Below are 25,436 nucleotides of genomic sequence, written 5' to 3' on the forward strand. Positions count from 1 at the left end.
CCCCAGTCTCAGCGCCTCTGGACCCGACTTCTGTCCGGCTCCTTTCCCCCTCGACCGTGGTCGAGTGCACTGCCCTTATCCTCCGGTTATTCTTTTTACTTTCCCTTACTCACAGTCACCGTGGCCGCCTTGCTTCTCGTGCTGATCGGCTCACTCCTCACCGTGGCAGAAGGGACAGTCAGTGCCTGTTGCTAATGGAAGTCTTTGTCTCTAAATTCTTCCTCCTTTCTAGTTCTGCAGCCTCGAGTTTTTTCCCAGCAGAACGACGAGGGCGGTTGCCTCTTCTCGACGCTCGTTAACTGCTTCGGACGTATTGTTGCCGCAGGGTACGATCGGACTCGTCGCCACTGTAAAGTCTGTGGGTTGTTTAGTTAATTAATACACAGACTCCAAGAGTAACTTAAAACAGGACTTTACTATTCGAAGGTCGGGGCGAATCTGCCCAATAAATCCTGACACAACACTTATATACTGGTGTGGTCACCGTCGGTATTACAGTATACAGAAGCCAAACAAAGTAGTGCCACACCTAAAATAGTTCTCTTAAAGGTGAACGGTTACATACAATAGTTCTCTTAAAGGTAGACGGGTACATACACTACAACAACAACTTCCGGGTTTTCACATTTAACTGCGCTTCTGCGCTCGCCTGAAGCTGCTGTCCGATTTGCACATGAATAACGGTGAGCACCGTTACTTTTAGAGTAAATTCTAGCCCATTGTAGTTATCAGTGAAACAGCAGCCTGAATTCAAATACCTTTTTTACTTGCACATTTGGTCAACTTCCACAGTCTGCATCATCCAGTAATTTTAAAGAAAAAGAAGTCCTAATTTGGCTGTTACTGATTATTTGAAATTTTAGAGCTAGATCCCTTTTCTTGCCCATAATTGGAACTCATCAGACAGGCTCAGATCTGCAAGCGCAATAATGATCGCAAGACTGCCTTTCCTTAAGCTCCCTTCTTGTGCCTTCAATCTATCTCCATCTTTAAGGCCATAAGAGTGAGTCAATCTTGGATCTGTAACAGGATTTCTTTAACATTAATGTTCCAGGAAAACCCCGGCAGTGATAATTCACAGTTGGCAACTTTTTTTCATAGCTTCTCTAATCCAAAATCCTTGTGCCACATCCAGGTGCGGCACCAAAGGTCAGAATTGTTGGTGGTTAACTACATTTCTCTCATCTGCAAATCACATCCTAACCACCGCTAACAGTTCTTGCAAAGAACTATATTGGTATCAATGAGATCATCCTTTATCATTTCTCTCTTCTGGGTACTGCCCCCACCCAGAACAGAATTTGAGACCTCCCCATGGCCTCTTTTATTAAGGGGCTGTTCCAACTACCTGAAAAATAACGCCCCCTCATCCCCAAACCCAGGCTGGATCCCCACTTCCCCGGTGGGGTCCACTGCGCCGTGATGGAGGGTAGTACACCTCTCCCTTAGTGTACCAACCTGCCAGGAGTCCCCACCCTTAGCCTCATCCCCACCCCTTACTAGACCCCGTGGGAACTCCAAGGAATTCCTCTGGTCTCTTGCTGTAGTTACATTGGGAGACTGGCTGAATCTTATGAGAAATTTTGGCCCAGCCTACACTTCTTTCACCTTAACATTTTTTAAATACAATTTATTAATTCAACCCATAAGAATCAGAAATCTTATTTTGTCTTGGCAATTTACTCACCCCCCATTATGGTAGCATTATGGTGGCTTATGGTTACATGGGTGCCAATTGATCTCTGGAACCTAACCCAAGTGACAACTATTCATGTGAGAGTCTCGACAGCAAGCATCAGCATCTTATTGGACCTTGTAAGTCATCAACACCAACTTGCATTTATATAGCATCTTTAATGTAATAAAACCTCCCACGGCATTCCTGATGTCCATATACAAATTCTTCCAGAAATCTGGCTCATTTTAACCTCCCTAACTCATGTGCAGCAAGGTAAATTGTAGCATCCCTACACTTACCTCTGCAAAGACCAAGGATCGAACCTGCTCACTGTCTAAACCCACTGAGCTGTCGGCAAACATGACATCTCTCTCCTCCCACACATACTTGGCCTAAACCATTCTGGTGAGCATACTGTTTTCAAATCCTGCATCACAGAATAAGACTTCAAAGCTCTTTGGTGGCTTAAAATGTTTGCATTCATACTACAAGTTTCATGTCACCAGAAAAATTCCTTCACACTGAGACCATGGGCTTTACAATACGATACAGATGTTGTGTCTTAGATTTGGTTTGTTCAAGCAGCACTGAACAAAGCTGCAGTAATTATAACTATCACTCAATTATACTTTCTCAGCTTCAGAGGTCAACAGTTACAGCTGGACGGCTTCTATACCCTGTGGAAATGGGGATTTCAGTGAAATAGCAGGTGTTCGCAACTCAGCAAAACAATATCTGAAAGTCTGATCAAGACTAAAAGGTTGACTTTGTTGCCAGTACCTCAAAGGTTTGCTTGTTAAAATGAAAAGCATGTCATATTCATACATGTACTGAAAGATTACATTGTACATTATACCCCATTATCCTTTCCCCAAATCCTATATGCAGCTTTATTAAAATGGTGCACTCTATAAGCTCCTTAACTTTGGTTACAAACTCACAATTGCCAAAAAGAAACTTGTTAACCAATGAGACTTTTGAATGCAATAAAATTGCACTCAACTGTTAAACTGTTACTGTGGTGATGCACAGGGGCCATGTTTACATTAATCTGCAAGATTACAGGGGGAAAAAAGTGTGTGCTAGAATGTTAAGTATATGGGGCAGGAGTTTCTGCCCTCCTTTGACTGGGGCACAACTCCAGGGGTAGGCTTTCTGCCAGCCACAGAGCCCTGACCGCAGCTGATATTCCAGCACTGGAGTCACTTAGATTTTGGAGGTGGGCTCCCAGTCCTCAGGAAAGAGTTGTGTCAGATTGTAGGTGACGATTTGCTGCAGCCCTTCGAGTGGCTTGCCAGGTACTGGTGAAAAGAAAATGATGGGCCGTCTGTTAACCATTGAATCTGCCTGGGCCTAAGAAGCATCCCTTGTGCTCAGCATTCAAATTATGTAAATAGAGGGAAATACATCAGAGGGTGTATTTCCCTTATTTGCATGTGGTTTCAATACACCAGCCCATATATTACCCTAACTAGGAGTGCTGATGTTTAAGACAGGGGTGCTCACTAACTTTGACCTAATGTATGTATTCCAAAAAAACAACTATCTCAAGGACTGCTTTCAAAGATCCACCATGAAGCAACTCCATGTCCTTATTCTTAATAGTAACATATATGCCAAATAGCACCAACAAAAATCCAAAACCATCAAATTATCAACATAGCTTTTATTTAGCATTGGACATAAGACACTAAATATGCTTAACTACTATTCTAAGCTTGGGTGTCACTCTTTAATCTGCAAACTAGTTAGGTAATGTGTGGTTGTACAGCTGATTTCTCTAGTCTCATAAACCCTGGACGATGCATTCTCTCCACCCATGTGCTCGGAGGATGGACTGCAGAGCTACTGCCTCAAAGCCATACCTCAGCTATTGGCTTCCAGCAACAGGCTCTTCAACTTTCTGTATGGCTCAGCAATCTTTGCAGTTCTCACTTCCAGAGGACCATCAGAGACTGGAACGTTCAACAACTACTACAGGGAAAATGAGCATGCCATGTTGTAGAACATATTGGCCCTGAATTCCACCAGGGGTTCTCTTGAACTCCTGCCTTAACTTTGGCAGAACTCCAGAAGAAACAGTGTTTTCAGCCACGTTTAACTAGTTTGTTCGGGGGTTCCAGAGACCTTCTACCAAAGTTACAGTGGGAGATTGGGACAACTGCTGCAAGAATTCAGGGCCAATGATTCGAGGTAGTGGAACAAATCAAAGTGTGCTGTGTTTTTCATTGTTTAAAACAAAACCATCTTTATTTGTGAAGCATTTACATTGTGTTATTAATTTAGAAACGGTGCCAGATCAGCAAAGCCTTAGCAAGTCCCGGCAAGTTCACTTCAACAGCCTCAGCCATCACAATCCAATTTGCAGCAAATATGAAGTAACAGCGGATAGTTCATAGTATTACCCTATGAGGGATCATTTCCCAGCTGCAGTGTGTCTTGAAATGGTTTCCATACACATCAGCAAGTCTATGTTAGAATATACAAATTGAAGCCAACAACACTGGTTTGACCATTCAACTCTCTTCCACTGCCTTTCTTTATGGTCTTTCTCTGCAGCACCTCCCATCATCATCTCTGGTATGCCCAGGATTCTATCCTTGGACCCTTCCTTTTCATCATTTACATGCCAACTTTCAGCAACATCTTCTCCGAAGTACAGGGTCAGCTTCCACATGTACACTGACAAAACCCAATTCTACCGCTCCACCATTTACCACTGATTCCAAAGCTACAGCTATATTTTCTGACTGGTTGTCTGATTGCAGTCTTGGATGAGTCAACACTTTCTATGGCTGAATGCTGACAAAAGCAAAAGAATCTTCTACGGCTCCTGCAAACACCTCTGTGCCTTTGGTGTCAATTCTATCCACTTTCCTGGCTGCCATCTCAGGCTGAATCTGGAGGCTTGCAACCTTGGCATCCTTGGGGAGGGCATGAGCTAGACAGGGGAGGAGAACATCCCACGTCTGTCATTAGTGGTTTGTAACTTTGTAAGAGAAAACAGCAGACACTGAATTTGGCATTTTGACTGTTTTTTGAACATGCAGCTTGTGCATCTCTCACACACAGGTGGCGGTAGCCATTACACGAGCAATGATAGACTGGGGGAAGTACTGAGTAGGGTGTTCAACTTCTTCCTGGTAGATATTGGGAAGACCAACAACGGCATTGTCTTCGGCTTCTGCCACAAACTCTGTATTCTTGACACGAATTCCATTCCCCTCCCCGGCCACTGTCCAAGGTGAACAAGTCTGTTTGTGACCTCGGCGTCCTGTTCAACCGCCAGCTAATCATCTGACCCTATATCCTCTCCATCAACAGGACCCAGGACTGCTTATTTGCACCTCCATAACATCACCTGTGCCCTATCTCAGTCCATCTGATGCTGAAACCATCAGTTGTGCATTTGTCAGCTCAAGACTCGACTATTCCAATAATCTCATGGTTGGCTTCCCATCCTCCACCCCCTGCAAACTTCAGCTCATTCAAAACTCTGCTGCCCAGATCCTATCCGGCACCAAGTCCCGCTCACCTGCTGCCCCTGTGCTCACTGATCTACACTGGCTCCGAGTCCTCGAATGCGCCAGATTTGAAATTTACATCCTGGAGTTTAGACCCCTTCATGGCTTCATCCATCACTGTCTCTGGAACCTCCCCCAGACATACAACCCGCCGCACTAAACCCTCTATCCGTCTGACTCTAGCCTCTTCCTCTTGTGCCCCCTCCCTTTGCCCCACCATCAGCCTTTAGCCACTGGGGTCCCATACTCTGGATTTCCCTCCCTAAATCTCTCTGCCTCCCCATCTCCTCCTTTAAGGCCATCTTTAAAACCCGCTTCTTCTACGAAGCTTTTTGTCATCTGTCCTACTATTTCCTTCCTTGGCTCAGTGTCCATTTACTGGGTTAAGCCTCTGAAACACCTTGGGACCTTATTTTTACATTAAAGGCACTATATGAAGGCAAGTTGTTGTTGCAGGAGTATCATATCTGTGCAAACTTCTCAGCCAGAAACCCCAGTCCAAAACCTCTGCTCCTCCAATTCCAGATTAGTGCTTTATCCCTCCTCCCTTTGCTGCACCAATGAAAAGCTGACCAGCCAGTCCCTTTGGAATTCTCTCCCAAACCACTTTTGCCTAACTATGTCCCTCCCTGCCTTGCTACAATTGTACAGCACATCTTGAACATGCCTTCAGTCTCCCACACACCTGAAATTCCTCCTAGATAAGAATTCCATTCCTTGCCTTGGGCAGGCAACTTCTATTCCACTCCATGCATTAAATGCCAGTGCTCAAATCCAGAGGTATAACCTACAGTACTGCTATTTGTTTTGCTACTGGTGTTGTCAATTAGCTTTGACTTGACACATTGAGCCATTCAATTTGTTTTGACTGACAATGCAGTCTGCTTGGTTGGAATTTGCTAGCTGTTAGTTGTCAGATTGAGCCCCGTGGTCTTGCACTGTGACTAACCAATTTCAATTACTTTCTGCTGTACTTGCGCTATTATTGAACCTGAATTAGTAGGCATCAAAATCTTGGCACGAGTGCTAAATAGTTTTGATGTCCTCCCTTCTTTTGCAGAGTCGCGGGCTAAGCAGCTTAAAGACAAACCAAGATTGCATTTTATTTCTGTGCAGTGACATTGCACATAATCAGATTATATCCATTCAGGCTTGACTGCATCATTTTCTGTCCCACGTATAGCAACAAATCTGTACCCTTTTCGATTTGGATCGTCTGCTTGCACAGCCTGAATCCAAAGTACATCTGACTGAGCATCAGAGCAGCTGAATGGTCAGTGAATCTTAAAGCATTAAAGCCAATCTTCTAATGATGTGCATGGTCTTTACGACATGGTATATCTTAGATCAGGGAAACAGGGATCAAATCCAAGTCTTTATGAATGATACGTCTACCAATTATTTCACAGAATGGCTTTTCAAGGGATGACATGTATGCTCATGCTAATAGTAATTCTTTCCTGTAGGCATGAAGGAACATTTCATGCAATTACTGATCTGCATGTAGGCTTTGAGTTTTCTTATGGATGAGAGGAACAATGACCAAAGTTACAAGTTACAACAGGCAGACCTAGAGGAAAAAAAATCAGACAACAACCTACTTAGGATAAAACTGTTCTCCCTCCAGTAGTATTTCAGTTCTTACAGCAGACTGAAACTAAACAGAGGCAACCATCAAACCTGATTATTTAAAAACGTGCCCAGAAGGCACCACACCCTCAGTGATTTAGATCGACCTTTATTTCCTAGTTGTTAGTATCTTGCACACTTTCTCTGGTGGTACTAAATATTTTGCTACAATGGTGTTTTGACAAAGGACGTTCAGCTTTACAGGTTCAAATTACAAAAGTTGTAAGTTTTAACATCAATGCTAATTCATGACTAACCGAGAGCTTCTGGTATACTGTCAGTTTATGTACTTAATTTCAGCTCTCGCCTTAGCACGCAGAAAGTTTTGTAACGTGAATCACATGCTTATTTGTGTCATAAAGCACTTTTGCTTTCTTAATCTGAAAACACTATAAAGCACATAGTAGACAAGTCTTTTCATAGTATGGTAAACCTCCAGCTACGAACAGTATTGTCATTAGTCTTATTTAGCATACTGGTACCAACATGTTTTTGGGGGGGAAATATTACACTTAAGCCAAAAAGTTCTTCCAAGATACTCTTAACTCATGACTAAGTCATTTCCACCTTACTACCATCAGTGCTTCACCAGAGTGTTCTATAGCTGTAGTGCTCTCTATATACAATTCAAATTTGAAAGCACAAAAAAGGTAGCGTTACTGGTGGATATATATTACAGTTCATATTACATTTTACTGAAATGCAAGTGGTAACAAATGCTTATTACACACCAACATTTAGGATTTACGAGATGCAATATCTTCAAACAACATACTTAAGAAAGATGGACTCTCCTTAAAAGTATTTAAACAAGAATATTCTCTTAGGAAGTTGAGGATAGGGTGATTCACTGAATGATGACATAACCAGGCAAAATCCCTCAAATCAATCTGCTGAGCCTCAGTGTCATTATTAATGCGATGAAACCTGGTCTCAAGTGGTTTAACTACAAATCTGACTCCTCTCAACTTAGTTTTGCACAAAATTCCAAACCAAAATCACTGTAAATATCATTAGATTGCCTTATAATGTTTAAATTATTTGGCAATTTCCCCATTATTCCCAGATATTAAGTAGAGATTTCCGCCACAAGTTGACTGCATAGTCAAATAGTCTGCAGGGCAGGTAAGAAACAGTGCCAGTCCTGGCCACATACCGAGGAATAAAATTAAATGAGAAGCTGACTCTTGTACCACTATAGACATGCTATTAAACAAAATATTGATTCAGCAAGTCACAGCCAAATTCAAGCAACTCTTTTTTTTAATTTGATGTGGGCGTCGCTGGCAAGGCCAGCATTTATTGCTCACTCCTAATTGCCCTCGAGAAGGTGGTGGTGAGCTGCATTCTTGAACCGCTGCAGTCCGTGCGGTGAAGGTACTCCCACAGTGCTGTTGTTAGGGAGGGAGCTCCAGGGTTCTGACCCAGCAATGATAAAGGATCGGCGATATACTTCCAAGTCAGGATGGTGTCTAACTTGGAGGGGAACTTGGAGGTGGTGGTATTCCCATGCGTCTGCTGCCTTTATCCTTCTAGGTGGTAGAGATCCCGGGTTTGGGAGGTGCTGCCAAAAAAGCCTTGCCGAGTTGCTGCAGTGCATCCTGTAGATGGTACACACTGCAGCCACGGTATGCCGATGGTGGAGGGAGTGAATGTTTAAGGTGGTGGATGGGGTGCCAATCAAGCAGGCTGCTTTGTCCTGGATGGTGTCAAGCTTCTTGAGTGTTGTTGGAGCTGCACTCATCCAGGCAAGTGGAGAATATTCCGTCACGCTCCTGACTTGTGTCTTGTAGATGGTGGAAAGGCTTTGGGGAGTCAGGAGGTGAGACATTCGCCGCTGAATACCCAGCCTCTAACCTGCTCTTGTTGCCACAGTATTTATGTGGCTGGTCTAGTTAAGTTTCTGGTCAATGGTGACCCCCAGGATGTTGATGGTGAGGGCTTCGGCGATGGTAATGTCATTGAATGTCATGAGGCGGTGGTTAGACACTCGCTTGTTGGAGATAGTCATTGCCTGGCACTTCTGTGGCGCGAATGTTACTTGCCACTCATCAGCCCAAGCCTGAATGTCGTCCAGGTCTTGCCGTATGCGGGCATGGACTGCTTCATTATCTGAGGAGTTGTGAATGGCACTGAACACTGTGCAATCATAAGCAAACTTCCCCACTTCTGACCTTATGATGGAGGGAAGGTCATTGATGAAACAGCTGATGATGGTTGGGCCTAGGACATGGCCCTGAGCAACTCTTGCAGTAATATCCTGGGGCTGTGATGATTGACGTCCAACAACTACAACGATCTTCCTTTGCTAGGTATGACTCCAGCCAGTGGAGAGTTTCCCCCCCGATTCCTATTGACTTCAGTTTCACTAGAGCTCTTTGAAGCCACACTCAGTCAAATGCTGCCTTGATGTCAAGGGCAGTTACTCTCACCTCACCTCTGGAATTCAGCTCTTTTGTCCATGTTTGTACCAAGGCTGTAATGACGTTTGGAGCCGAATGGTCATGGTGGAACCCAAACTGAGCATCAGTGAGCAGGTTATTGGTGAGTAAGTGCTGCTTGATAACACTGTCGACGACACCTTCCATCACTTTGCTGAACTTAAAACACACTTTGCGAAATGAACCCATTCTTGCTTCAACAATGATAACCTAATGAACAATGCAGTGATGCAAACATAATATTCAGTTTGTCCGACTGCTCCAAGTGGTTCTAGAGTGGTACCCAATTAACTCGACCTAAACCTTAGCACAGTCGTGGGAATTGGCTGAGCACACTTTCATCACTTGTGTAACCCAATTTCAAACCTGGTCCCCATCAATGGGATGAAACTTTAACCTGTCTTTTCTCTTCACAGGTGCTGATGGATTTGCTGTGCATGTTCAGCAGTTTCTGCTTTTGCTTGCAATAAAAATGTACGCAAAAATGGGGGAAACTGAAGGAGGGCCACAAAAAAAGGCAATTGTCATGAAATAACATTGTCACCAAATCATAAGAACACAATCTGCCGCCAGCGAGTAATGCGGCCATGAGTTCCAATCCTGTTTTCTCACCGCTATTTCAAAAAACAAAAATGTACTCTGCGCACACCTCACTGAGGAATAGCACTCTCCACCACACATAATAAATTACCTAATCAACGACGTTAAATGAAATCGGAGACCATTTAAAAAAATATTTCTGACCATTACAATCTCCTTGTTCCCACAAAGTATTTATGAGTAAAAGGGTGGGCAGGCAACCTGCTTTCAATTGATGCTGCCATGTAACTGGTCACCACACAAGAATAACCAAGAGTCCCCTTTTCTCTGTGGAAAGACAGCCGGTTTCTATCCGTCCCCCAAACACCCAAAAGAACCATGACCACATGGCTGAGATCAGTCACAATTTGTGGAAATGTGACAACCAACCCATGGCCCATTACCGTGTGCAGAAGCTGCAACTTGCTGTGCCATATTTTCACCTCCAACTCTTGAATACCACGAATGAAAATAGCCTTGAGAAAAATTTGGTGACAAAGCAAAAAAATAAGTATTTAAAGCAGAGGAAGATTCAAGGAAATCGTCAGAAAGTGGAGCAGTAGGATTACTCTAGCAATGAGCCAGCATAGACAAAATGGGCCAAATGGCTTCCTTTTGTGCTTAAACGTCTAAAGTTCTACATTTCTCACCTGACAGGTTAGGACCATATAAATAATGGAAACTGGTAGTAAACTCATCTCTGACCACCACATGCCACACTATGCTTTACTAACTGTCCATTTAAATCCTTTAAGTCTTAGTAGAAACAGAACATGAAATGCAGGAGGAGCAGATGGAGCAACTTTCTTTAAAGTGTGCACTAAAGTATGATACTGTACAGGCCCGGAACTTGTGGTCTTGCTGATGGCAAACTGACAGCGTTCGCCATCATTTCGCCTTTGAAACTGACCGCAGCTTCAGGATTTAGCACATGCGCAGCCTAATGTGGGAATCCTGAAGTCACAATCTGTCAGTCACTGCTCCTCCACAGGCTACACTGTAGACCTCCTGCCAGAGATCAGTGAAATCACGGATCTGACAAAAACATCCCCTTTTCCAAACCAATATCACTGTTCGAAACCCCATAAAAAGCTAGGCCTATTCAAATGAGGTGTAACTGGGGTTTTAACTATTGATAAACAACTGGTCTGGCCCTGCAAAACTAATTTTATATTGGTGGAATGTCAAATTTTTCCATTAAGTTAAAAATTATTAGATTTTAAAATTAATTTAAAAAAAGTTTTAGAAGTTTGTTCATGATATTTCAGCTTCTACCTTAACCCAGTGTATGTAAAAAAAAAAAAATTTACAGAGCAAAATAAAGTTTAAGTGCTTAATTGTTAGTGCTTTCTATTTCCTGGTTTGCGGTCTATGAGAATTCTGCATTGTGATTGGCTGCTTAGACAACTTGGTGATGTCACAGCAGCTCGCAATATGGGAATCCCACTAAACTACGCTGATTTCAGCTGCACATCGGAAAAGCCAAACTGTTTGCCACAGGGATCGCGAGATCTTTGTGGGAAACTTATTTCGGGGCCAGCGGCAAATGACTTTGCTTCGCCGCAAATTACAGCCCAATATATTTTTCATAGACAAAGTACTGAAAATATTTTAACTAGGATAAACTTTAAGGTTCCGAGGCTATGAACAATGAAGTAGTTAGCAAAAATTCTACTGAGGTGGAGTTGACCTTTTCTAGTAATATAGAAACTGTTGCCCTTTTTAAAAAAAAACTCATTTGGAATCTGCAAGCTGTCTGAAGGTAAAAGTCTCCTCTCCCTTAAAAGAGGAGAATCACAATATTAAATCTGATCACAACCAAAACAATTTCAAGCAGCTTGACTATACATGGTAAAATCTTTTGCTCAGTCCTCTGCGAACTCAACATCAACAGTAATTAATTTAGAATTTAGAATGATCATCAGAGTCATATGTTCTTGGGTTTCTTTCCAGTGTAATGCTTGAACATACTGTTCTCTATTTGGAAGATTAGTCTGACTGGTCTCCCAAGCATAATAGAGCCTTAAAATGCCAAAGGTGAAGTGATGTTTAATCTTGTTCAAATATTTTCTGCACCTAGTTTTCTGTAGCAGGTAGCCATGCCTTTCAAGTTTAAACTATTAAAACAAAGGGATCCTATTATGCGGCTCCTAAATGTCTCCACAAATATGCTACCTGCCACAATTGAGCGGCCTATAACGGATACACTTTAGATACGATGATATGAACAGCACCAAAAACAAGAAACCATTTAATTGTTTCAGGGGTCTTGAAAGCTGTTCTGGGTATGGTCAGACATTTACTATAGTGCATGCTTTGAGACAAAGGGAGGTTGAACACTGAACTTGTACAATACAAACATCAGACAGAAAATGGAGTGTAAACCCTTCATTGGGAGAAATAACCTCAGAAAAGAAAAGACACAAATATATTCTAAACAGAGAAAAATCCAGAGTCAAAAACACTGCCATTTTTCAGAGACTAAAATAAATTACTGCACAAAAGGAGATCATTCAGCACATCACACCGGTGGGGTGCTAGCTCATCAACTGGGCCATTTCTCCAATCCCATTTCCTCATCCCTTCCCCATATCCTTTTATATTTTTCATTTAATATATCTAATGTCCTTTTAAATAATGTAGTCTTTGCCACAATTGCCATTTGTGGTAAAGTATTCTATGTTCCATTGGGAAAGTTCATCAACAAGCAATGACTAGACTTCAACCAAGATTAGAAACATAGAAGATAGGAGCAGGAGTAGGCCATTCGGCCCCTCGAGCCTGCTCCGCCATTCAATGAGATCATGGCTGATCATCCAAATTCAGTACCCTGTCCCTGCCTTCTCCCCATATCCCTTGATCCCTTTAGCCTTAAGAAATATATCTAACTCCTTCTTGAATATATTTAATGAATTGGCCTCTACTGCCTTCTGTGGTACAAAATTCCACAGGTTCACCACTCTCTGGGTGAAGAAATTCCTCCTCATTTCTGTCCTAAATGGCCTACCCCTTATCCTTAGTCTGTGACCCCTGGTTCTGGACTCCCCGGCCATCGGGAACATCCTTCCTGCATCTAGTCTGTCCAGTCCTGTTAGAATTTTATAAGTTTCAATGAGATCCCCTCTCATTCTTCTAAACTCCAGCGAGTATAAGCCCAATCGACCCAATCTCTCCTCATACGTCATTCCTGCCATCCCAGGTATCAGCCTGGTGAATCTTCGCTGCACTCCCTCCATGGCAAGAACATCCTTCCTCAGATAAGGCGACCAAAACTGCACACAATACTCAAGGTGTGGTCTCACCAAGGCCCTGTACAACTGTAGCAAGACATCCTTGTTCCTGTACTCGAACCCTCTCGCTACAAAGGCCAACATACCATTTGCCTTCTTAACCGCCTGCTGCACCTGCACGCTTACCTTCAGCGACTGGTGAACAAGGACACCCGGGTCTCGTTGCACTTCCCCTTCTCCTAATCTATTGAAAACAATGGTCTATCACCAAGTGTCCAGAGTGGTGTGACAATTAACTGTCATTCCTATATTCTTTAAAAAATGGACAGAAAACCAATACAATCAAACAGATACAGACTACTAGCGGAGGAATAGCAGTAGTAAGCAATGTGGCATTAATTCAGGAAGCACATGAAAAACAAGCCAAGCATACGGACTTTCACGTAGACAAGTCAACAAGTCCAAATTTTGTTTGCCCTCACTGAGGGCATTTCCCTCATTGTGCACCGGGCCTCTAGATGGAGCTCTATGCAACACTGGCGCACTCAATCTTGGGACTGAAAGGGAGGAAGAATGGCTGACTGATTCCTGTAGAAACCTGCTTCTTGTCTAAGCAATCACAAAGCATCACTAGCCCTCTCGGCTGACAAAAAAAGTGAAGAAAAAGGGTGAAAAATTCAAGGGGAAATTTAAAAGATGTCAATAGAAATATCAAGATTCTACTCTTCCACATTACAGTAAATAAATTGAAAAACTATTGCACCAATAATCTCAATACTGCACAAACCACTAATAATGGTGCTTTTGGCTGAATATTTAACCTTATTTGCTGTTTATAGATCAATTGTTAAGGTCTCAAATACATTTTGTTCTGCTATCATAATTATTGTGTTTAAAACAATAAGGTAAAAGCAAATAGCCTGCATTTATCAAGATCTTTATTTACATAGGATGATATACCAGCCATTAAATATACTACCATACAACTTAAAATTTACAAATAAAATCCTCTTGGTTTGTATCACAAGTCTTCTTCTGCCAGTACAGTGTATTGCTTTCACTATCGAGAGGTTTTTCTTCTCTCCTCCCCTTTCCTAAAAAAGGTGCGGACTCATGGTGGGATATGATTCGTTAGCGGCAGCTCTCTAAATGACCATTTTCAATATGTGATCTTAGGTGGTGTCAGCAGGTTATTCAACTAAAGGGAACACAGAACCAACAATGGTCTGGTCCTTGACTGACATCTACACACAGGTGTCTCCCTATAGACACTGAGTAATGATCACAGGCAGAAAGCCAGGCTGATTTTAAGGGGTTTTCAACAATCAATTATGTTCCAACTGAAATAAAACAGCTTGCTAAATCACTTCAGAAAGCATTCAGAGTCAACCACATAAGGTGGGATGGAGTCAAATGCAGGCCAGACCAGACCAGGTAGGAGGTGCCAAGTTCTCTTCCCTAAAAGAGATTAGTGAACCAGTTGGATTTTTTTGTTTGCAACAAACTAGCAGCTTTGCTTTCAGGATGACAAATGACATAATTATTGAATTCAATTTCACAACTTAGCATGGGGAGATCTGAACGCACAACCTCGAGTTTAGCACCAATAACCATTAAGAAACTATATCCTCAAGTACAAACCAAATGAACCCAAACCCTACATTTGATCTGAACATCCATAAACTAGAAAGGGGAAGAAAATCACTGAGGATTCCCACTCCTGATTACTCTCTTCTGACCCATGTTGGAAAGTGCACATGGGGACATCAGGTGACTAACTACATGATTAGAAAAACATAAAATGCTGGAAATACTCAGCAGGTCAGGCAGCATCTGTGGAGAGAAAAACAGAGTTAACGTTTCAGGTTGATGACCCTTCGTCAGACCTGAAACGTTAACTCTGTTTCTCTCTCCACAGAGGCTGCCTAACCTGCTGAGTATTTCCAGCATTTTTATTTCAGATTTCCAGCATCCGCAGTATTTTGCTTCTGTACTACATGATTTGGTTTGACTGCGGTGCCCCATGGTCCAATTTCCTGCTGACTTTCATTTTCTACAGATATACATGAAGAAAGGTCCACTCCTATTCTTGAGAGTCAGCACTTTTAGAATTAGAAGAAAAGGTTAAAACAGGATGAAAAAAGTTTAGATAATAGTATAAAATTGTGTGACAACACTGGAGACCACTGACATAATGAAGGTTTTTTTTAAAAAAAGGAAGCACTGTAGTGGCTGCAGTTATGCGGCAACTAGAAAAGCAATGCAAAACCAGCTCTTCAAAGAGAGACGGTCGAGTTGGGTATAAAAGACTGGTGAGGGGCAACGAGTAATTTGTGGTGTACTATCAACAGGAGTGAATCATACATTAGAGCAGCCTACACATTTTACAGCATGATACCATTTCAATGTGTTGTACAACTGTATAGTAAGCAGAATTATATTTTATTTCTACTGTTATTTGCTATATCCAAAGCACTGATTGCATGGGGTCACAGAACAAATATTAGTGCAGGAATAATTTATTCTTTGAAGTACTGTGAATGAGTTTTCCTCTACATGATCAGATTCCAGTGAATATTGCACAAAGGGAGGTACGTATAATTTGTTTGCCATTGATACTAAATCTAGGTAAATACAAAATCTGTAGTTAAATACATTTTGTGTATTGCTACAGTTTCTATTCATGTACACAAGAATTTTTTGCGAAACAAGAATGAATCATTAGGCCCAACAAGCCTGTCCCTTTTTGAAAGCTTATAAATGTTTTCTTTTTCAAAAACACAGCTCCTTAAGCAGAAGCCTGTTATAACCAGCAATCTCTGAACAGCTAAGTAAAGCAGACATTTGGTTTGTCACAAAATTTGGTCATTGTCCTTAAAAAAAAAGTACATGTTTTGTTTTAAAAAGATTGCAGAATGAATAAATGGAACAGCCCTAGACTGTCACTCATCAGCGGTGCCTCAGAGCAATGCTAGACCACACAGGACACCAGAAAGGAATGTAGCACCTCAGGTGATACAAGGAGGAGACAGTTTCCACAAATGATCAAAATGTTTTTTTTATAAAGCACCGGTTGAGCTGTAGGATGGTATTTTAGCCGCGATTGAAAGGAACATTTTCTATTGCAGAGTCGCAGAGTTTAAATGTGCCAACTTTATGGCGGTCATATTAACAAGTAAAACGGAAACAACCTGGTATGATCGAAATTTTGACTGCAACATCATATTGCGTTTTTCTACTACTTTCTTCTCTCCTTTAGAGTTTGGGTCAGCATTCTTTGATTCATAAATGTCGGTCAACCAACCGTAAATAAATTGGGCCACTTTTCCAATAGCTGTTTTAGAAGCTTTCACAGAGATTTGCTTTCCTCACTGGTGTTTTTAATCCCAAGCTTGAAGTCATACAACAAACTAAGTCATACAACAAACAATGTCTTGAAACTTTAAAAAGTCTGAAGGATCTACACACGGAAAGGCATATGGGAAATGGAGACTGAGCCAGAAATGAAGAAATTAGGGTCTGCAGCCAACAGCTTGCTCGAAGAGATGGGTTTTGAGGAGGTTTTTAAAGGAGGTGGAGAGGCAGAGGAGTTTAGGAGGAGAATTAGAGAGAAATGCTTCATGGAGGTATCAATACAGAAGTGGCATCAGTGGTCAAGCTCAACAAGCAAATTACAATAGCATCTGTAATTGTTTAAAAATATAGAGCTGCAACAAAACAGAGTCTTACAGAAAATAAGCCATCACTACAGTCTGTGCTCAGAGTTGCTAAATGATGAAACTACAGCCTGCGTGATACCATTCCCCTGAAAGGACAAGTAAATATACTGCACATGCAGGTTCCTCCACTTACAGTCAGTCAATGTGATTACTTGGTATAGATAATAATTGAGCAATCAAAAAGGAAAATTATACAATCTGTACATTCACTTTTGATTGTGAAAGCAAAGCAACACACATCACATAAATACTACAAACTGTTGAGTTGAGGATCTCACACACAATCAACTGTGCAACAGATTGGCTGACTAAACTGTTTCAGCCAGTGATATTTCATAGTCGGCTAAACACTAAAAGAGCAGGAAAGAGAGTGCTCTTAAAAAAACTAAATTCAGTCTTTGTATTAAGGAATTTACTCTTAAATAAACTGTTATTTCTCCTGGATGTTACTCTCGAAACTTAATTTATGCGTTGAATTATAAAACACATTTTCACTGTCTTTTGTCTGCTCACAGGAGACACAAGCTTGCATCAGTTTTTTACTGTTACTAATTAAAGTGGATATGGGCTTTTCCTGCGAGACAGTTGGTGGGAAAACAAGTTAGGAATACACACAGCTGAATGCTTTGTAGTCTAGTGCAAGATGAAACATGTAGTTTCAGCTTGGAGCATTCCAACAGCAGCACTATAAAGGACATGTGGAGCCCAGCTTCAAGGTTTTACAAAAAGAACAAACCATTCATACTTAAGGAGTGAATGCGTAGTCAATGATTTATTCAAAAGGTTGTTTTTAAAAAAAAAAGTTATTTTCAAAATAAATTACCTGTTCTTTGCTCATCGAGCGCATACAGTAATATTGCATTTCAGGGCAATGCAGCACTTAACTGTAAGATATGACCTAGAAAAAAATAAGTACACATGGGAATATGAGATCAGTCCCAAACCTCTGCTCTATAAACAATACCTCATTATCTTCCTCCTCCCCAAGGTTTCAGAGGAATGCATTCCAAAATGGATTAGGTTTTTCGCCTCGCACATATAATGGAACACACATGTTTAACAGACCTGTAGTAACCTGTTCCCTTGGTTTATTTTCCTTTTTACTATTCTATTTTTCCATTAAAAGAAGCGTGCTGCAAATACGCAGTGTTGCAAACAGGTTGCTCACACCTGTATGCCACATTATCAGATTGAATCAGTCACTTAAGTATCGCAGGGCTTTAAACCCAACAATTCAAAGCACATTTCTGTTATCACTGAACACTGAACTGAGGGCAAACAGATAAAAATCAGACTCAAGGAAGCACAGCCAGTCAGCCTCTACACCAGGGGACAGCTTATTTCTCATTAACAAAAGCTCACTAAACCTGGCCTTCGGGCTATGAAAAATACCTGCTCCTGACGGACATAAACATGCAGTGATTGATAATGCTTTGTTCAGAAAAAAACCCACAAGTAAATGGTTTACAGCTCAACTACAACATGATTTACTTTGTTACAGAGAAGACTGTAATAATTTAGTAAATAAGGTCAACTCAAGATCACAGCATGTGCAAGAACTTACAAAGTAAAGAGAGATCAAGTCAGAATATGATGACTTACTCAAGTATTTTAGAAATGTGTGGGTGTCTAAACACAAAATCAGAGATCATTCAATCTAAAGCACCAGACTGGAGTCTGATCAGTAACATTTCTTAAACATACTTTGCTCGGTCTGATTTTTGGAAGGTCAAATGCAAGCGTGACGCAACTTACCTTTGGTGCCGGGTTCAAACAATGCCCTGCTCGTTTCTTTGGCAGGTAAAAGATAGAAAACAACCAAGACCATTAACTATTCAGCGTTTTGTTAAAAGACACCCTAAATGGCAGCTTGCTTCAGACTCTGAAATTGCTGAGCATCCTCAGCAATGAAAGGTACAGCCTTTGAGCAGCAGTGAAGTACAAATAGTTAAAGCACGACCACACTACCAAAGTCTTGCTTAGCCTAAAGCAGCTCCTGCTGCCGACTCACACAAGGAACTTCTGCCCATTACCCACAGCCCCCTCTGTTGGCTGTTTCAGTTACTAAACTTCCTCCCTCAATTTTCCAGATACCAGAGGCTCCCTCTTTGGATAGGTGGGCAAACAAGGAGCCTATAAATCACAGTGTTGTCAGGAAAAACAGTAGATGTGGTCATTCGTTTAGTCTTGACATGCAAAACCTAATCTTTTCCACACACAAAGCAAAAAAAAATCTATGATGAACTATGTGCTTCTATTTTGTCACTGAACAATCTTTAAAAAGTTCAGGAGCTTAACCGACAGTGCTTTGTAGCCAAGGCCACCTGTGGAATGTGGTATTTAATATATTGTGTGGGCAGGACCAAGCATAAGATTGATAAGCCTTGTTTACTGAACTTTCACACTCTTAACACTATAGTGGTGGGTAAAGAACAAGCTGTCCCAAGTAGTATTTCATTGGGATGTCAACTTCTGCAATAGAAACAGATTCAGAATACAATACCAGCAAAACAGAATGACACAGAATTAACAGCACAGAAACAGGCCATTCGGCCCAACGCACTACACAAGCCTCCTCCCATCCGACTTCATTTAATCCTATCAGCCTTTCGTTCTAACCAGTTTAGAACTCGTAAAACTAAAATAGTTTCATCACTTTCTCAGAATTAAACGGGCCCCTTTTTGCAGTCATTCTATTTCACGCAACACCACCAGGACCCATCAAAGATGTCATTTCACTTGCTTATGGAGATGCAATACAACATCTTCTTTGAAGGCAAGGGTTCCACTTTGGCACACAAGTCCAAATTCAACTTTGCAAGGCTTTCATTCGGAAAAATAGTTTTTTTTTAAGTGGGTCTTCTAGCTGCCAGTCTTAGCAAGTCCTGGTAGTTTTGCATTTAGCTTGCAGCCAGCTGTGCAAGAACCATGTTTTGGAACTGAAATGTTAGCGCATTACAGCAGTGTCTAAATTTGTTCTAAATGATTCCCCCTCTTCCCAACAACTGCAGGAGGATTTTCGACTGGTCAGCAGTTATTGCAGTCTAGCTGGCAACAGTGGTGTTGCTGCCTGCAGTCAACCTCTGTGCTACTAAAAGTAGGAGACATTATTGTCCTTGCTCCTCAGGAACCTGGGTTCTATTCCAGCCAAACTGATCGGATGCAAATCTTGATCTATCTGCTGCCTGTGAAATGAGTTTGGGCAGTCACAAACCAGAGTCCACAGAATCAAGCTGTCAATATTTCATTACTAATTAGCGTCAGATTAAAAAGTTTCTTTCATATATGCCATAAGGATGACTGGTGACGGAAATGGAAAATTTGCAGTGGTGCAATATAGAATACTTGAAAATTGGGATTGTAGCAAAACCCCAGAGACATGGTGTAAACAGTCGTTTTCTCCAGGGTTTCCGCCGCAGTTATAGCAGGAGATTGGGGTGGACTTCAGAGGTTCTCCCAATGTAAAGAACTCTAGGGAAAAACAATTACAACCAGAAATACTTTCAAAAACGCCATCCAAGCGGTCAAAAATGCCCTAAACTGGCAATTAGGATACAAATTGTTTTAGGTCAAAGTATAACGTAATTAAGTAATTTGGCAAATAATCTAACAATAATTTTGGCGGGAGGCTGCAAATCCAATCCATGACACAAAAGAGCCATCTAATTCCTGGATGTCCAGTGCATAGGTTTTTAAATTGTGGTCCCCTGACCCTTGGGAGGTGGGAGGTGGGACAAAATCATCAGATTTATGTCCATTATTAAGCCATCTGCTTCCTACAGGTGGTATTATTAGCAGTTTCGTTTGGATGGAGGAACAGTTGGAGTAGGAGGAGGAGGAGGAGCAGCAGCCAGCAACAGGAGCAGCTGCACCCATTTTTAAAAAATTTATTCATTCATGAAATGTGGGCGTCGCTGGCAAGGCCAGAATTTATTGCCCATCTCTAATTGCCCTTGAGAAGGTGGTGGTGAGCCGCCTTCTTGAACCACTGTAGTCCGTGTGGTGAAGTTACTCCCACAGTGCTGTTAAGGAGGGAGTTCTAGGATTTTGACCCAGTGATGATGAAGGAACGGTGATATATTTCCAAGTCAGGATGGTGTGTGACTTGGAGGGGAACTTGGAGGTGGTGGTGTTCCCATGTGCCTGCTGCCCTTGTCCTTCTAGGTGGTAGAGGTCGCAGGTTTGGGAGTTCCTGCCAAAGAATCCTTAGCGAGTTGCTGCAGTGCATCTTGTAGATGGTGCACCGGTGATGGATTGAGTGAATGTTTAAGGTGGTGGACGGGGTGCCGATCAAGTGGGCTGCTTTGCCCTGGATGGTGTTGAGCTTCTTGAGTGTTGTTGGAGCTGCACTCAACCAGGCAAGTGGAGAGTATTCCATCTAATTCCCGACTTGTGCCTTGGAAAGATTTTGGGGAGTCAGGTGGTCAGGTCAGTCACCACAGAATACCTAGCCTCTGACCTGCTCTTGCAGCCACAGTATTTATGTGGCTGGTCCAGCTAAGTTTCTGGCCAATGGTGACCCCCCAGGATGTTGATAGTGGGGGATTTGATGATGGTAATCCCATTGAATGTCAAGGGGCGATGGTTAGACTCTCACTTGTTGGAGACAGTCATTGCCTGGCACTTGTGCAGCGCGATGTTACCTGCCACTTATCAGCCCAAGCTTGGATATTGTCCAGGTCTTGCTGCATTCGGGCACGGACTGCTTCATTATCTGAGGAGTTGCGAATGGCACTGAACACTATGCAGTGAACATCCTCACTTTTGACCTCATGATGGAGGGAAGGTCATTGATGAAGCATCAGGTGAGGAGGGCTGCTCCTAACAGGTCATAAGGAGCACACAGAGTATACAAGCCAAGAGTCACTTTCTTGTATCTTTTTGATGAGCAGTGTATCAGGAGGTTGCACTTCTGTAGGCAGGCTGTTGCAGACCTCTGCAGTCTCCTGCAACAGGACCTTCTGCCTGCTGGACCAGGGGATCATGCTTTGCCAGTGGCCGTCAAACTTACCACAGCCCACAACTTCTTTGGCACTGGATCCTTCCAGTCTTCTACAGGGGGCGTCTGCCGCATCTCCCAGTCTGCAGTACACAGCTGCATTGAGCAAGTTACCAACACCCTGTTCACCAGGGCCAACCAATACATCACCTAGCCCATTAACAGCAACAGTCAACAGGAGACAGCCTGAGGATTTGCAGCAGTGGCTGGCTTTCTTCACGTCCAGGACGTCATTGACTACATACACGTTGCCATCAGGGCATCAGAACGCCAGCCAGCAGCATTCATGAAAAGGCTACCACTCCATTAATGTCCAAGGAATGTCGAACAAAGATCCAAGATCATGCATGTTTGTTCAAAGTATCCATGCAGCTGTTACGGTGCATTTATGCGGAGACAGTCTACCATCTCCCAATATTCAGCAATGTGAGGAACATGACAGGGTGGCTGCTCAGACAAGGACTACCCCTATACATGTGACTCTCAACACCTCTCTACAACCCCACCACGCCTGAGCAACACAGATGATGATTGAGCACACCTTTGAAGCAGAGGTTCCAGTGTCTGGATAGGCCTGGGGGCTCCCTACTAAATGCCCGAGAAGGAGTCTCCCACATCATAATTGGGTGCTGCATCCTACAGAACCTTGACATAGAGGGGCCTGCACTTGGAGGAGGTGCAGCAACAAGCAGCAGTTCTCAGTGGACAAGGAATAGCGGGGGAAGGAGAAGAAACAGCAGAAGGAGGAGGGCCATCTCAACGCTTTGCAGCAAGAGGAGAGAATAATGAGTTAATTGTTTCACTATTCCAGTGACATGCTCATTCCCTGCCATGAAAACATACCCAAAGCCCTTTCCATTAACAGTCATTGTTACATCTTTCACCACCCACTAAATCTTACCAAGTGATGAATTCAATTCCCAACACAGTAATGGTCTTCCATTCATTTCTCACCCAAGTGTCAACCCATGGTGCCTTTCTTATAACCAGGTTTCTAAATCTTACCAGTCCCTAATAACCTCAATAAAGCTGGTAGAAGGCTGCTGTTGCTCATGTGCGGGCTCTGGAGATGCTCGTGGCTGGTGACTTCAGGGTGATCGATCCTGAGAGAGCCCAGCTGCAAACTCCTGCACCTCAGCTGCTACCAGGGCAGTCTGGCCCCAGGTCGAGTATTGGTTGAGGAGGTGGTGAAGAAGCAGACGTGCTGACATCCTGAGAGATGGAAACATGTACCGTTCCTATAGTGCCACTGCCACTCATCACTTCCACTGATCTGCGGGAGAGCAGACAGCAGATGTTGAGTGAACCCTTCAAAGCCTCTATCCATTTGCTCTGCCAGTTCTCCAAGATGGACATCAATCTCTGCAAGGCGGAGCACAGGTTTGAGCAACAATTTGTGCATAGTTTTGGAATGCAACCATGCTTTAAGAGGTGCATTCCCACTTATATAGGCCTCATGAGGTTCACCATAAATTGCCTGCATAAAGTGGGAGGGCTGTCCATTATATTGAAATGAGGCCCTAGAGTTTAAATGGTCTGGAGCTCAGACTGGCAGTGTTATGGCTGGTTCCCAAGAGTCTAGCCTTCCGCCCGCCCAATTTGTGCCCAGAGTTAAAATCAGGTTGACTATATCTGCTAATCAAAAAGATTTTTTTGCAATGACAGCACCAACATGGTCAAGATGGCGCCCGAGACAGTCCGGTGCTAGCGCGCTCTCCCTGCTTTGGGCGGCCCGCTCTCGCCGCTCGCTCCCACAACCGGAGCGAGGTGTTCGGCGAGTCGGGCGGAGGCAGCACAGTGCGGCAAGCAGCAGCAGCCACGTCAACCTGCTAGGGCACGTCGGCCGGCCGCTCCTCAGCGGGAAGGGATTCCGACCGGGAGGAGGGGAGCTGAGCATGGCGGCCAGAGGCTGGACCGGAAGCGGGAGAAGCAGGCCTGGGCCGTCGGACCGTGGAGCCGGCGATGGTGAGGTGGAGGCCGCAGCGACCGGAGGATGTGTTGGGCAAGTCGGGCGGAGGAGCGCAGCGCATCGGGACGCAGCAGCAGACTCGACGACTCGCAGTCCGACTGGGAGGAGGGGAGCCGGGAATGGTGGCCAGAGGGTGAGCGGGAGAAGCAGGCCACCGCACGTGGAGCCGAGCCGGCAACAGTGAGGAGGACGGAGCGGCTGAGGGACATCGTGCTCCCACTGCCACTGGATGCCAAAGAATTGACTTTCTGAATACGGCGCTGTAAAAATAGCTGACGTGTCTCTGTGAGCTCCCACAGCTTTATTGTGATTGGGGAGTAAGCATTCCATTGTACTAGTTACATATGGCAAATAAAGAATCTTGAATCTTGAATTTACCTTTGGGTAGTTGAGACTCTCTTTTATAAGCTGGGACAGGAGATTGATGCGTTAACATTTGCAATGGCTTCCTTTGAAAGAAAAATCTGAAAACCATTGGTCCAACGGAAGAATCAAATCCCAGTAATTGCTGTGGTGGCTATGCAATGATCTTTCCTGCCCAATATTAGCAAGATCACAGTTGTAAATTGAGGGAGGGTGAGTGGAAATGGAAGGTAGGAGAGACAGCATCTTCATTTGGCTCATGGCTATATATCTGTGTGTCAGTCAGTGACATTCTGGAGCACAAATCAAGATCTAAGCTAAGATTAGAAAATGCTTAAATCTTTAGGACATCTGAAGTTACATACCCAAGGAACCCCAAATCTCATTTCTAACGAAAGACACGAGACCTATGCCTGGATTCTTTTTTTCCAAAATCAAGTGAATTGGTTTATTCGCCTATGCAGCACAATGAAAATTGTTTATGGTAATTTTATTTCTCATCAAACTTTCCAATAAGATTGAAATTTTTTCATATAAAATCAGGTGTGTATTAACAGGAAAATGCATGCCAGCCCTACTAGAGAGATGATCTTTTGCATGTTTTATGACTACCTTTAATCAAAGAGACAGAATTAAACAGAAACTACTCATCAATGAAACATCTTTTGATGGTTATTCCTACATAATGCTCAAAAGTTGAGCTACAAAAGATTTAGGGTATTTGACCACTTTAAATATACATATTATTAGTATTGTTGAAGCTATTTCAATAATACCGTACTATATTTATCACATACAAAAACCACAAGCACACGCACTTTGAATAAAGCTTCAGTTAGCGGTTTCATTCAGATTTCTCAAGCAAGCTAATGCTCCGTAATGAAAACCCCTATATGACCTGATAGCTGTGCTATTGCTTTCCTAGGGTGTGTCCAAGTTCAGGCTTTTCATGTGTTATTTAGCATGTTTGTCTTGTGCCCAGTCATGCAACTACTGTATTGGCAATGCACCTCAATAGGCCACATACTTCTCAGCTTTTAAAAGTAAAGTACTGATCCATCTGCTAGTATGCATCAAATGCTGATAGCACAAGAAACCTCTCATTTATCATGTAATTGTTTTATGATGGATTAATATGACACAGATACTTCAATATGACACAGATAGCACTTCAATCACGAATATAACTTTGTCCAACAATTGCCAGCACAAGGTGGCTCCAAGTTATACAGACTGTTTACAAAATAAAAATTATGAGGTTAAGTACTCAACTACAACTTTTCTCCTTCCTATTAAAATAGGTTA

General features: G+C 42.8%; 1 protein-coding gene across 9 annotated transcripts in view; it reads right to left on the reverse strand.

The window, feature by feature from the left end:
- Positions 1-25,436, reverse strand: part of tns3 (tensin 3) — a 532,570-nt gene that overhangs the window by 377,608 nt on the left and 129,526 nt on the right. The window contains exons 1-2 of one of the 9 annotated variants that reach the window (XM_085988098.1): positions 18,556-18,816; positions 17,624-17,698 (exon numbers count right to left, since the gene is read on the reverse strand). The exons of the other annotated variants lie outside the window; for them this stretch is intronic. Of the exons in view, the coding sequence (XP_085844224.1) occupies positions 17,624-17,662 (39 nt within the window). The 5' untranslated portion in view covers positions 17,663-17,698; positions 18,556-18,816. Of the gene's footprint in view, positions 1-17,623; positions 17,699-18,555; positions 18,817-25,436 lie in introns of those variants that run through there. 9 annotated transcript variants of the gene reach the window in all.

Source organism: Somniosus microcephalus, chromosome 5 (genome assembly GCF_052327205.1).
Source record: "Somniosus microcephalus isolate GS21.2 chromosome 5, FLI_Smic_1.0, whole genome shotgun sequence".
Classification (NCBI taxonomy): domain Eukaryota; kingdom Metazoa; phylum Chordata; class Chondrichthyes; order Squaliformes; family Somniosidae; genus Somniosus; species Somniosus microcephalus.